Genomic DNA, 13,729 nt, shown 5'->3' with positions numbered 1-13,729 from the left:
ACTTTAGCTGATTTGATTTTTCTTTGTTCACAATATAGTTCAAAGGCCGGAAGAGCTACAGACCTGATCACATCTCCTAGCATTTCTCTGTGGGAACGGGTTCTTCATCTCCCTTTAGAAAGTATGCCTATATTGAAACATACTTTTTAACTACTCCCAGACTGAGAAAGCTTGGCTCATACAAATGCATCTGCCATCTTAAGGCTTCCACAGTCACATGTTGGATAGGATAAAGAAAGCTGTCACTGACAGAAGGACCTGTAGATTGGCCAAAGGAAAAGTTAACATTCTAAATTAAAATCAGTCCCAAAACATTAACAAAAGGTACCAACTTGTTCAGGGGACTTCAATCTACTTCAGCCCAGTCTGTCATGGTACTTATTTTGTCTGTAAGCACCAAAGTGAGAAAACCTAAGTATTTGTCCAGAATTACCGCACATAGTCCACTCTCAAATTCTACTCTGCAGATCACTTACAAGCTCCCCAAATTCCCTCCAAGTCAATCACCAAATAAAATAATCTAATCCTCATTCACACTTTTGCATAGTTTGGCATTTTCTGGATTTGTACTTTTGTTTTCTTTCATATCTTTTGAGGGGACTCCTCTCTCATACATGCAAGTACTTCCAGTCTAAATCCTTCAGGAGCAAAACTGAGTCCCACTTAAGCAGCAAGCTGTCCAGGACTGTTTTACTTTCTTCTTTCCACTCAAAGTAAAGATTACTCAGTTTTATCTGCACTTTCAGATTTTTCCCTTTGCACCATGCAGCGACGAACTATGCTGTCAAAACTTCCTAGGTAAAATAGGCCAATGATGCGAAAAATGCCCATGCAAACAACCTGGAAACAGAGAGAAACATCTTTCAATTCATTTAGGATCCTGGATTGCAGCATATTACTTAGTCATGAAATTTAAAACAAAAGTTCTAGGTATGTTACATCATCTCAAAAAAACAAACTCATGAAAACCAACCTAACTATATAACAGTCCAGGACTGGGTAGCAGGGAGTACTCTTAGCTCACCCACCAACTTGCTAATTCAGCCTGAAAACATGACTGCACTTTCCTAACCCCAAATCGCCACAATATTAACAGCCATTTGATGAAAAATAATCAATGCTGGCATAACCTTCTACATTTTTAAGTATTTTAAACTACAAGAAATTGTGGCAACAGGGCCTCCCCAAATCTTACCTGCTGAAGACCTTCAGTAATAGAAGTGACTGGTGACATTCCACTTGTCAATATTGACAGCATGTAACCATCTGATCCAACTGAGCTGTTAAAGTTCCCTTGCTGGAAGGAAGGATTAAGAAAACAAAAAGTAGTTTACCCACTTGTGGCAAATCATGATGTGTCTTATTTCAATAGCTACTCTTGATTGACATAGCTGACTGGTATCACCACCAACAAATATTTTCACTTAAAAAAACACCACCATGATTAAGAATCCAAATATTCAAAAATACTTTGTGCTATACAGCACCATTCCCAAAGGCATTCGCTTAAAATCGGACAAGGAAGCTAACCTCTCTTTAGAGATAGGTCTGCTAAATTACTGCAGATTTTTACAAGCTAGAAAGGCTCTAGGTTTCCTCCTGAAGCATGCTTACTGGTGAAGAAAATGCATTATGGTCTTCACAGTTCTAAACAAATTTCAGAGAGAGAATTATATCCTAAGTCTGTCAGATCACCAATCACTACTATAATTGTAGAACAAAATACCACTTGCCTTTTGTTAAAATTAGTTTGCCTATCACATATTCGGCAATGAGGTGTACTTCAAATGCTAGGTAACAGGTCCTCCTCACCTACATCAAGGATTTTTGACTTGCCCTCCTCAGACACAGCCTGCCAAGCAATTCAGCTGGCAAAAAACGGGGGACAGACACCAAGCAAAAGCTGTTCCATTGTTCATTTTTTAACTACTAATCAGTAAAATAACAGTTCTACAGCTCTGACTCCCAGGCTTCTGTCATTTGTTTCCATTAGACTTTATGCTGAAAATCAGTGTCTGAAACATGGCAGGACTAAATCTATGGAATGTGGAAGTGAAAGGAGAAGGTGGTGTTCCTGAATCAAGGTTGGGGTGAATCTATGCAAAGTAGTAGAGGTTATTCTCCATACACACCTGAGAGGACTGTGAGTTCCTACAATACACAGACACCTTTGCAATTCTATTTTAGTCTCTCAGCTGATTGCTAGAGTGCATAAAGACCATGTCTGAACTAGTACGTGATCCAAAGTGCTGTAAATATGGTATAGAAATACCAGAAGCTTAAGATCAGTGATGAGATTAGATTTCCTTGAACACCAAAGAAGAATACTGTGTTGAGGTAGTACTTGCTTTTAAAACTCACCGCCCCAAAATCAGACATAATTTTGTCTTTATGTGCTGTATTTGTGAAAATATTGTAAAAATTTCACAACTGAACACCTGCTGTAGATGCAAATCATGTTGACAATCAAGAGTATTTGGAGCTGCAAAGTAATTGCAGATTTTCAGATTCAATTGCTGTGCTTTATGATCATGAAATGTCATGTTTGTTTCCATTCTGAGGTGCTTTATTAACCATTCCCTAGCACAAAACATTGAAAAAAAAACACCCTCAGAAAGGCAAAACACCTTTAATCACTATGAACAGCATTTTATGTATTTTAATCACTCATTAATCACATACTTTAGACATTAAAAGCCAAAAAGGCTCGACTGCCTTCCTTTATTGTAAAGTTCTTTTTGTATGAACTCATCTTCAAGAAAAATAAGACAGTACAACAAGCTTTTGAGGTTAGCCAAATGGTATTTGATACATAAAAAGTCAATAGTTTAGTGCTTTCAAGTCAGTCATGATCTGCCTTTGAGACACTGCATCATACTGATGCAACATTTTATTCTGCCTATGCTCAACTTGAAATACCTTTTCCTTCTGAGAGATTGCATAAAATCATTTGTGGGCACAGTGGAAAAAGGAGAAAAAAGAAAATACTTGGTGTTCAAACTAACCAGCAAATAGAACTGTTTTGTGTAAACTGATTTTGCACTAGCTTAGCCATTGTCTTACAGTTTTAAGGAATTATGACACATAATCCTAATCACTTCAAGGCAGAACATACTTTAGAAACAATGTACTTACTATGGCATCTTTGACTATAACTCTGGCGACTTGTTCTGCTTGACAAACAGAGGAGGTTTCAGAGATTAGCTTTGTCTCTAAGGGCTGCAGTAGAAAAAACACCAATGTTAAGTTTGACCAACACCACACAGGAGAGAAAAACAAGAATGTCAAATTTTGGTGTTTGAGTCTTTTGTCATGGGTGACACAACTGTTAGCAAGTGGTATCATACGGTCACCTAAAACATCCACTTTAAAGTATAAGCACCTTCATAAATAACAGCCTAATTATATGAAGGGAAATGCCACCTTTTCCTAGAGTAGTAGTTTTTTGTATAGAGTTTATTACTACTATGAAAAACTGCCTTCCTCCCCCCCCAAGTATTTTATTTTCAGTAGAAGCTATCAAAATGCTTAAACAGTTTTTCCTCAACACCTGTATTAATAAATTTATGGGGTTTTGACAGAAATGAAGTAAAAGATTGGCCTGCAATACTTTAAGATCCTACAAAACTAAAAGAAAGAAATCCAAATAAGTTTAATCTGTTACAAAAACAAATGGCAAAAACATGCTTTAAAGTATACAGAAGCATGTTTGTCATCCATGTCCTTTTAACAAATGAAACAAATATGGAGCTAACTGCACAGGAACCTATTTAAATGCTCAGTGTGTTAAGCTAGCTGGTTCCATTGATGAAGAAATACAGCGTGACATCAGGGAGAAAGGATTACTTGGTCCCAAGTTGGCTTGTAATGGCTAATTCAGTTACATTTAATAATGAACCTTAATTGAAGCATTCAGGTCTACTCAAATACCAGGACTAGTTTAATTTTGAGATTAATAAGCTAAAAAAAAGCACTTCTAGGGAAGAGCTGAGCAACCACAGGTTTCTCATTATCAATTCAAAGTAGTAGAGAAATGAAATTTCACAGAAACAGGCCTATCTCCAAATATCTGTAGAATTTTAAGTTCTGATTTCACCAGTCAGGCTCAATGAAAACTTTTTTTTTTAAAGTATGTGTGTTTTAAAGGGGGTCGGGAGATATCAGTGTCTCTGCCAGGAGAAATCACAAACACCTTTTACATGCTTTCCCACAGTGATATGGTTTATGTCATCAGATCTGCATTTCATAACCCCTATTGACTTTTGAACTCATTGGCCAGCATCAAACAAATCTGAAAGATACAGGGATATCATCAGTAATTAAAATATTGTAAAATTTGGGGGGAAAAAATAGCAGCTGTTAGCAACAGCTAAAGTTAATGATATGCTGAAGATAAGGCAGGCAGAAATCAGCCATTAAGTACTTGATCTGGCTAGTCAGCTGGCCAAAGCACGGCTGTCATTTGTAAAGCAGTTACCTCAAAAACAGAAAAAGCTTAATGATTAAACACAGGAAAGTTGTATCCTAGTCCCTGACGTTCTCTTTTGCCATGTTCAATGATTACAGAGAAAAATAGCCTAGTCCTAAGGAGATACAAACTAGAGAGAGACAGATTTTTATGAGAAGGATAAAACTAAGCAGTATTAAATATATTCAACAATAAACAAGTTTTGGCAATATCTGAGCAATGCAATATTGCAGAGATTTAAGGAACACGATTATGTTAGGAGTGAGTCACCCGAAGAGTTCATGGAGGCTAAAACAAAGCATAAATCTATCCTTAAAAGACAAGACTTTTTTTTTTGACAAATAAGCTAAATCTCTCTGACTCTCTTTTAAAGAGAAATATTAGATGCACAGTGCATTCTGCTGGTGACTGTATTTCCCTGAAACACGTTATTATGAACAAAAAAATCCCAGTGAATATGCAAGCTATACAAGTATCTGCAGATGTCTAATTCTGGCACTTTATGCAGATGTGTGGGAGTATACATTTAATACAGAATATCTGTATCAAGAAATGATGAAGAAAGAATTGTGTTACACAATCCCCACTGATTCCTATTCAAAGAGTGCAAGACAAAATGCAATTCAACCCCAATTTCCAATTATACATGATGATGCATCTTGAAAAGATTATATCCTTAGATATCAGATTTCTAGTTCACAGTATGCAAATAAAAAAAAAAGATAGATTTTTCTCTGATTACTTGATGCTTCAGTCTGAACAGGGGCCTGAATGTGGTTTTTAGAATTGTACTTCACATGTATGAACACGGCAAGTGACAAGAGGTGACTAAAGGTCAAAACTTTCACACTGAAGGTAATCCAAACGGAAAAGGCCTACTGCTGACATACCCTTCTGAAAAGTGATACTGTTATTTCCACTACAAGCACAGTGCAAGAAAATTTCTTTCTACTTTTATACCTGAGAACCACCACTATTGAACTGGGTCATCACATACATTCATACAGCTTGGCTAGTTTGCAGACTTCACTGAAGGAGCTGAGGTTTATTTTGATCTGTCACATCTATCACAACAACTGCGTATTAACAAAGATGCGAATTAAGAATATTATTTTTGGTTAAGTTTTAATAATATCAAAACAGTTATTTTACAGTTTACCATTTCACAACAAAACTTTCATTGTGTGCAGAAATACTTTGCAGTGTTTCACATATTAAAGGTAGGTAGTTCTTCCATTTCAAAGCCAGAACAATAAACTACACAAAATTATCCTACAAGCTGTGTAACTCTGAGCAGTTAAAAACTGATAAAAGTGTTTGTAAGTACTTCTTAAAACCTTAATAGGCCCTGACTTCAAATACACTACAGAAGTGAATGAAATAAGGCTTTAAAAGTATTCAAGTATTACTGAAGGACAATTTACCTTTGTTTTACTTTCTTCTGCAAAGCCAGGTGTGTCAGTATCTGGAGGATAGGCCACCGTTATGTAGACATTATAAGGTTTTACCTGTGTTTTACAAAAGCATTAAGTGTTAACTTAATACTGACAGCTTTTACATGCCCCTCGTAATTTTATTCTCTTCTACCTAAGAAATTCAGCAAGCATGGATTCAATTGCTTCTAGTGTTAAGTATTCAGCACTTGCAAGAGCTGCAGCTTCGTCAAGTGAGAAAACAAAACAAAGATTTTTAAAAGGTGGCTGTGGTGCTTTTTTTCAATAAAAGTATCTGAAAACTTTGCAAATTATCTAAGTGGCTTTTAAGACACTTAGGAGGAATATCAATTTCAATTTCTAAAAGAAGACTAAACCACTGCCAAACACCAGTATCCAAACATTAATAAACACAAAGTCAAAAAGGTTTTCACTGAGGTGCATTAACTGCTTTTTCGTTGTTGTTTACATCAACATATTTTCACTGGTAGAGAAGATGAGGGAAAAAAATCCAAAAATTTAAAATTCAAATTTGTTATCTTTAAGAGGTATACTCAAGTCACAAAGGTTTTCAACACATGGTATAAACTTGCAAGAGGTCAAAGTCTAAGGAGACAAAAAAAAGTAGAAAATGTGAGGCAAAATGGAAAGCCTTGAGTCAAGGCTTGCATAGATATGTATTTGTATGTATGTGCCACAGAATTACATCACTTAATGCACTACAACTCAGAAAATACTATAATGCAAATCTGTATTCCAATACAAATAAAAAAGCTTTTACTGAAAATATTCAGAGAGCTAAGACAAAACAATGTTGTAAAACCCTAAGCGCTTTTATTTATATTATGAAACATTCTATATTGAAAACACTTACTGAAATACCACATCACAGGCCCATAAACACCCTATTTTTAGTCTTGAATAATTCAATCTTCACAAAAATATCTGTCACCAGTCTGAAGGAAGACCCTGCATTCACGTTGTTCTATTTAGCAGACCAGAAGTGGTTAGAGCCAGTTTTACACCACATTCTTATCCCGATCAAGGCATACAACAGAGACTATGCAAGGGCCTAGAACCAAGCACAGGCACCTTATATATAAACAGTTCACAATTCAAATTTACATTCTTAACAAAAGAATAAGGAAAGTAATTTTCAAATCACTTTTACTTGTCTTACTGCAACATACTTATCAACCTTGTTCCACTGACTACTGAAAATGGTATTTGGTTTCAGTCTTAACTTAGTCATAAGCTTAGCTCACTGCAGTACAAAAAGGTCATATGTATCAGAATTTAGAAGGGTGAACCACTGTCAACACAGTTTATTTTTTTTGTGGACAATCCTTCAATTCTAGTTTGTGAGTTTTAGTGTATCATATGGTTCACATACCACTTACCATGGCCTCGCAAACAAGCTGGGAATCATTGGCCTGTCCCTCATGCATCCATGTGATCTTCAATATCATTCTGCACTAAGAGCCTTGAAGAAAACTTTTACTCATATGTCTTTAAAATCAAGTCCTTTCAGTTAAAATAAAATACTAAAAAAAAAGTCTGTGCATGTGGTCATCTTCAGTTCTAGGAACAGATTCAATCTATTCCCTCTCATGCAACTGAAATCAGCTTAGGTTTCTGCTACCCCATGCAGAGCAGTAAGATTGTACTGCTGCCAAAAAAAGGGCCAATAGCACACAAATATTAGCAGTGCTGCACAATACAAAAAGAGAACTATTTACATGAAAATGTCCCGTGCTGACAGTTTTTTTAAAAAATGTTCATAATCAAAATTACTTAAAATTATTGCACACATACCTCCATTTGCAGGGCTTCAGCCAACCCTCGAAGAGCAAACTTTGTTGGAGAATACGCTGTATAACCAAACAGGCCTAATTGCCCAGCCTGAGATGATACAAATACAATCCTTCCCATTCTTCGTTCCTTCATGGTAGCAATTACTGCTCGACTTGGGTAAACACTACCCAGATAATTGACTGCCATTAGTCTCTGTACAAATGACATCAATAAGGTATTTGAGCCACTGATCCAAAATCCTACAGCTGTTTGGTTTTATTTATCAAAAAAATCCCTATTTCAGTCTGCTTTAACAATCAGGTTCACTAGATCTGTAGTTCTATCAGCTGGCAAACGAAACAACTGCTTTCTATCCTACAGCTTCATAAATGGTTTTATAGCTAAAATTCTCACTTCAAGCCAAAAGAAATCCTGTCTATCTATAAGTCTTAACAGCATCCAGGATACTGATAATACTGTGAACCATATGGCCTTCAAGAAAAAAGAATATTTGAGAGAAAACCTAACCTGAACAGTGTCCAGGAAGCAATCCATTTATGCATGATGTACGAAAACATACGGAAAGTTTAAAGAGCTTTCTAAACCAGGAAACAGGAAAAACGCTATGTATTTATGCATTGCAGAGACTTTAATCTTTGCCAGGATAAGGGGAAGTCTTTAATTTCAGTCTTTACAAGACCTAGAACACAACTGATAGCCTATACAAGCAATAGAATGGATGATTCAAATTTATTATAAAATACTGCCTGTTTATAATTTTCAGATGATTCAACACTATCTGTAGATGAATGATGATCTGAGGGCTGCAGGCATAGAAGAACCAAAGTACAGGTGTTTGGGCATTGCTTTTTGTCTTTTCAACAGAGCAGCAGCTTCTCCAGCTGAAACAATTTGTGCACCTCAGAACTGAACACTGGTAACAGCTGAATTTATCCTAACCAGGTTAAACATATTTTTTTAAAAATCTTCACCAGAAAAAAAAAAAGACTGAAAATCAGTGCCTTTCACAGTGCATTAAACTATACAAACATATGCCAGGCTTTTCTGCCATCTGGAGGACACTGACTCGGGGAGAATTCACTCTTCTGACCCATCATCAATGGAACAAGAGTTAGGTGAGAAATTAAGAGGCAACTCTTGCAAATCTAAAGGTATTCTGACAGCTAACAGAAATCAAGTGCATCACTACTCCTACAAAGTCTGCAAAGACATGGGAATGCAATCTGTTTGTTAAAATGGTTGAAAAATAAATTATCATAAAATGAAATAAAAAAGTATGCTCACTCACTTCAAAAGAATTCACTTCGATATTCTCAAATTTTCCTGTAACTGATGTTCCTGCACAGTTTACAAGCATGTCAACTGGCCCCAGCTTCTCCTGAGCCTGGAAGAGGGGACAGAGGTTAAGATACTCTTTAGCAGGAAGAAACCTTCATATATAGCAGAATCATTATAAGAAAATATTTTATCATTATAACAAAATATTTTCCATAGAAATAAAAGACATATGGATAAGCTTCTTAAGATACATATGTACATATGTATAAGGATGGTTAGACATTGGCACAGATTGCCCAGGGACATGGTGGCTGCCCCAACCCTGGGGGTGTTAAAGACCAGGCTGGATAAACCTTGAGCAACCTGATCTAGTGAGGAGGTGTCCCTGCCCAGGGCAGGGAAGGTTGGGACTAGATGATCCATAAGGTCCATTCCAACCCCTAAATTCTATGATTCTATGTAAATCAGTTATTTCCTCACCTGTTTTAGAACATTCTCCACCTGTTCGTAGTCTTTAGACACATCAACAGAAATACACAACACAACCTAGAAAAGGAAAGTGAAAGACCATTTTCACAACACAGTAAGTCAGGCTCAGAGTCAACAGTTGCCATTCATAATGAAACAAACACAGCATCATATATTTTCCAGAAAAAAATGTAGTCTTCTTGACAGGACAGTCTGTACTTCTCCCACACTGGAGAAAGCAATCCCTGCCTCCCTCCGAGCTCCTCACCCTCACACACACGTTCTAGCATAATAAAGATTACATTAAAAGCAAATAAGCTCTTCATGATCTTCAAAGCAGCTACTCATGTGCAAAGTAACATTTCTAATTTACTCTAAGACACACTACTGATAGCTATTTATGTGAAGTTTAATACAAGCTATTTTAAGTAAGGCAGTCAAAATTCCACAGTGATACACTTAACTTTCATCAGTACTAAACGTAAGCCAAACCATTTGTGTGGCTTAGGCTCATCTTAAAGAAAAAAACCTCTTTTTTCCACATCATAGAAAGGCATAGTTGCAGTGCTGCCCTGAAACTGCAGCAAAAAGGTAATCTGTTCCAAAATTTAGAAAGTGAGTGTTAAAAACCTGCTAACTTTAGTACTTACAGTGCGTTCTACCTCTTTATTCCATAAAATATCTTTTTAAGAGCAGTAGTAAACCTAGTTGCATACTGTTTAATTGGGACACCTCAAGGACAAAATTAAAATAGAGATTCTACGAGAAACTGACTCATTGCACAGCATCGTAAATATCTAAAAAGTGAAGCAATGTGCATGTATTTACTCCTTGTCTGGAGATCAGACATTAGTTAGAAAGATACAGAAAAGTTAAAATCACCTTTGGCCATGGAAGGGGGGGGGCAAGCAGGATGACAGAAAACAGATGACAGTGAGATCTAAGTTTTCTTGCAGCTAAAAGTTAGGCCCTGTTTTCCTTGAAAGTTACCGGCCACTTCCAGCAGATGGTCTCAGAAATCAACTTCTGGCCAAAGAAAGCACTGCTTCTTTTGGATTACCACTTAAGGGTTACCACTTACAAACTGTAAGACTGCTGCAAACGCCAGGTGTTGACAACTAAGTTACCCTCTCTGCTAAGCCATCCACAGAGCTTTAGGGCAATTCCTCATCTTGAAAGGAAAAGCAATCTTCTCTTCTAATAAAAGAAGGGATTCCCGTATTATTGTTCCAACTTCTATCCTTTCAGTTACTTTGGTCAATTACTTGAAACTCAGAGGTGAAATAAAATCATCAGTAGTTTGCAACAAGTATCCTCATGACCACATGTCTCAGAGCACATGGGCACACACACAAAAAAAAAAAGCTTACCACAATGTAACTAACTGCTTTGGCAATTAGTCATTTGTCAGTTTCTTAACTGCAGAAACAATCTGCCTGCCATTCCTGTACAGCAGGTTGGCTATTCCTGCCTCCCAGCATCATGTGTAGTTGGACATTGGAGTAAATTTGTGGCAGAAATTATTGGTGGGACTGTATATGCATCTCCCCTTAAGCTACTGATTACATTTTGAAAACATTATCTTTTATGTAAGTTTAAGAACAAAACAGCAGTCGAATGAAAACAACATTGATTTATTATCTGGATATTTTTGCAAGATCAGTGAGGAGGTTAAATAAATCACAGTTCCGTATCAAAATTGGAGCAATTTGTTAATATATCAGATTGCATAGATCAGTTATACTGTGAACAACGCACTCAGGAACTACCACAGCTTTCATTGACTACTATCACATTATACAGTTCACCTCTTTGCTTCTATTATCATACATTCTTTCTGCGATGATATATTAATTACCTTAATTCCAAAGCATGGACTATAGATGCGCACCTAGGACACAGAATATGCTACGAGAAATAACCTAGTATCCCCAGCCCTGTTCCTTACCTTTTGTTCTAAGTCCTGCATGGTGTTGGATCATTAACAAAGCTTTCCCAATAAAAGATCAATTCAACTCCCAGTGAAGTAACTGGAACTACACTATATTAGAATTTCTTCCAGTTTTTTAAATCCTTTTTCTAAGGGCAAGCATTTTGTTCCACTGCATACCTACACTCAGAAGAGCTGCACTGTCAGCACTCCAACTAAATTGCATGCAAATGTGGAACACTACGTCTGTGTCAGACCCTAGTCATCAGTGCAACTTGGTTACATGTGTGTATATATATATATATACACACACACACACACACACACGAGCTGAACAGTGACAGCATAAGCCCAGGTAAAAAGTAATCTTTCCTGAGGATCTTGTCTTCATCAATGACACAGACAAAGGGATCTGCAACAAGTTTGCAGTCGACAGGTGTGTCAGCTTGATGAAGTACAGGATACCATCCAGAGGGACCCAGACAAGTTTGAGAACTGGGACCATGGGAATCTCATGAGGTTTAACAAGACAAGTGCAAGGTGCTGAATTTGGGTCAGGCCAACCCCCAGTATCAATACAGGCTGGGGGATGACCTGATCGAGAGCAGCACTGCCGAGAAGGACTTGGGGGTGCTGGTGGATGAGACAGCAATGTGCACCAGCAGCCCAGAAAGCCAAATGTACCCTGGGCTGCATCAAAAACAGTGTGGCCAGCAGGTCAAGGGAGCTGATTCTGCCCCTCTGCTCTGGTGAGACCCGACCTGGAGTAACACTCCCAGCTCTGGGGCCCCCAGCACAGGAAGGACATAGACCTGTTGGAGTGAGGCCAGAGGAGGCCACAAAGACGACTAGAGGGCTGGAACACCTCTCCTGTGAAGACAGGCTGAGAGAGCTGGGGTTGTGCAGCATGGAGAAAGGTAGCTCCACACAAACCTTTATGGCAGCCTTTCAGTACCTAACAGGGGCCTGCCTACAAGAGAGCTGAAGAGGGACTTTTTACAAGGCATGTAATGAAAGGACAAGGGAGAACGGCTTTAAACTGAAACAGAGTGGGTTTAGATTAGATACTACGAAGAAATGCTTGACTGTGAGGCACTGGGACAGCTTGCCCCGAGAAGTTGTGGATGCCCCACACCTGCAAGTGTTCAAGACCAGGTTGGATGGGGCTCTGAGCAATGCAGTCTATTGAAAGGTGCCCCTGACTGTGGCAAGGGGGTTGGAATTAGATGATCTCTAAGGTCCCTTCCAACTCAAACCATTCTACGATTCTATGATCTAGTAAACCTAACAGTCTGTGTATGTTATCCATATCAGACATCATCCTTTGCTACACTATTTCAGTAATCTTTTTGAACAGCTCCTGTTGGTTCGGCTACTATCACTTTCCAGATTTTGATCTGCTATTGCAGTGTGAGCTCTGCCCCAGAGTCCCTGCTTTCTCCAGTCCTGTTCTTTGCATTTAGATCAAGCAGACTTCCTTGCAACCATGTCTACAATCCAACAATAGCTACAGAAGAGCTACCTTATCACCTGTGCTGCCTACTGCTTAACCTAGCTGCAAAGACTTAAGCTGCTTCTGCAAAAGCATCCTGTTCAGTCTACACTGGAGCTTGCTCAACCTTGAAGGTGCTTTTGGAGATTTTCACTGAAAGTCTTATGAACAGGCAGCGAGTAATACTCTCTTGAAAAGTCCAAATCTATCAAGCTTGGACAGATTTTAACAAGAACATCCTGACACAGTGTTTGACATGGGATTAACTCTAATGCTAAGCTTGGGAAACTGCTGGAGCAGCTAAAAGAAAATTGTTATCAGGCTTATTTTTTTTTTAAACGGGCAAAATACAGTTTCTCCTCACCTCAACTGGCTTAGATTTTCAAACAAAGTTGATCAGAGAGAGGCAGCATGCACAGAAGAAAAAAATCAGCTTGAGCCATTTGACAAAAATATAAGGAAGTGAAGACATCTTATAAATGGAGGTAATAAGTAAATTTTTTATCAGCTAGTACTAACATTATTGCTGACAAATATTCAGCTTTTTCCATTGCTTCTTCACAACAGAATAACTAATTTATCAATTCAAACAGCTTTTCATGAACAAATAAATAGCTTCTATTTGTAACCATGAAAGGAACTAAGTTACTCTGCAGAAACTTAACTAAATTATTTTCCTGACTGACAAAGTTCTGGAAGCCAAGAAAGGAGATGTTAAAGATGTTAACAGTTTCAATACTGTTTTTCCCTTCTCTCCTTGATTATTAGTCCTGAGAAAAAGTTTTCGCATTTCACCTTGAAGTTGCACGTTTTGAACATAGCAAGCTTACCTACTCTAAGCTAGT

The 13,729-nt window shown here is 37.7% G+C and overlaps 1 protein-coding gene across 1 annotated transcript in view; it reads right to left on the bottom strand.

Moving 5' to 3' along the window:
- Positions 1 to 390: 390 nt before the first annotated feature.
- The window catches only part of KDSR (3-ketodihydrosphingosine reductase), a gene marked incomplete at its 5' end in the record, with an annotated part of 15,111 nt that continues 1,772 nt past the window's right edge, over positions 391 to 13,729 (bottom strand). The window contains 7 exons of the mRNA XM_009070490.1: positions 391 to 840; positions 1,196 to 1,297; positions 3,136 to 3,219; positions 5,893 to 5,976; positions 7,717 to 7,908; positions 9,005 to 9,100; positions 9,475 to 9,540. Coding sequence (XP_009068738.1) covers positions 721 to 840; positions 1,196 to 1,297; positions 3,136 to 3,219; positions 5,893 to 5,976; positions 7,717 to 7,908; positions 9,005 to 9,100; positions 9,475 to 9,540 — 744 coding nt within the window. The remainder of the gene's footprint in view (positions 841 to 1,195; positions 1,298 to 3,135; positions 3,220 to 5,892; positions 5,977 to 7,716; positions 7,909 to 9,004; positions 9,101 to 9,474; positions 9,541 to 13,729) is intronic.

Source organism: Acanthisitta chloris, unplaced genomic scaffold, assembly GCF_000695815.1.
Source record: "Acanthisitta chloris isolate BGI_N310 unplaced genomic scaffold, ASM69581v1 scaffold9452, whole genome shotgun sequence".
Taxonomy (NCBI): Eukaryota; Metazoa; Chordata; class Aves; order Passeriformes; family Acanthisittidae; genus Acanthisitta; species Acanthisitta chloris.
The sequence above is the reverse complement of the archived record's forward strand: the minus strand, read 5'-3'. Positions and strand labels throughout refer to the sequence as shown.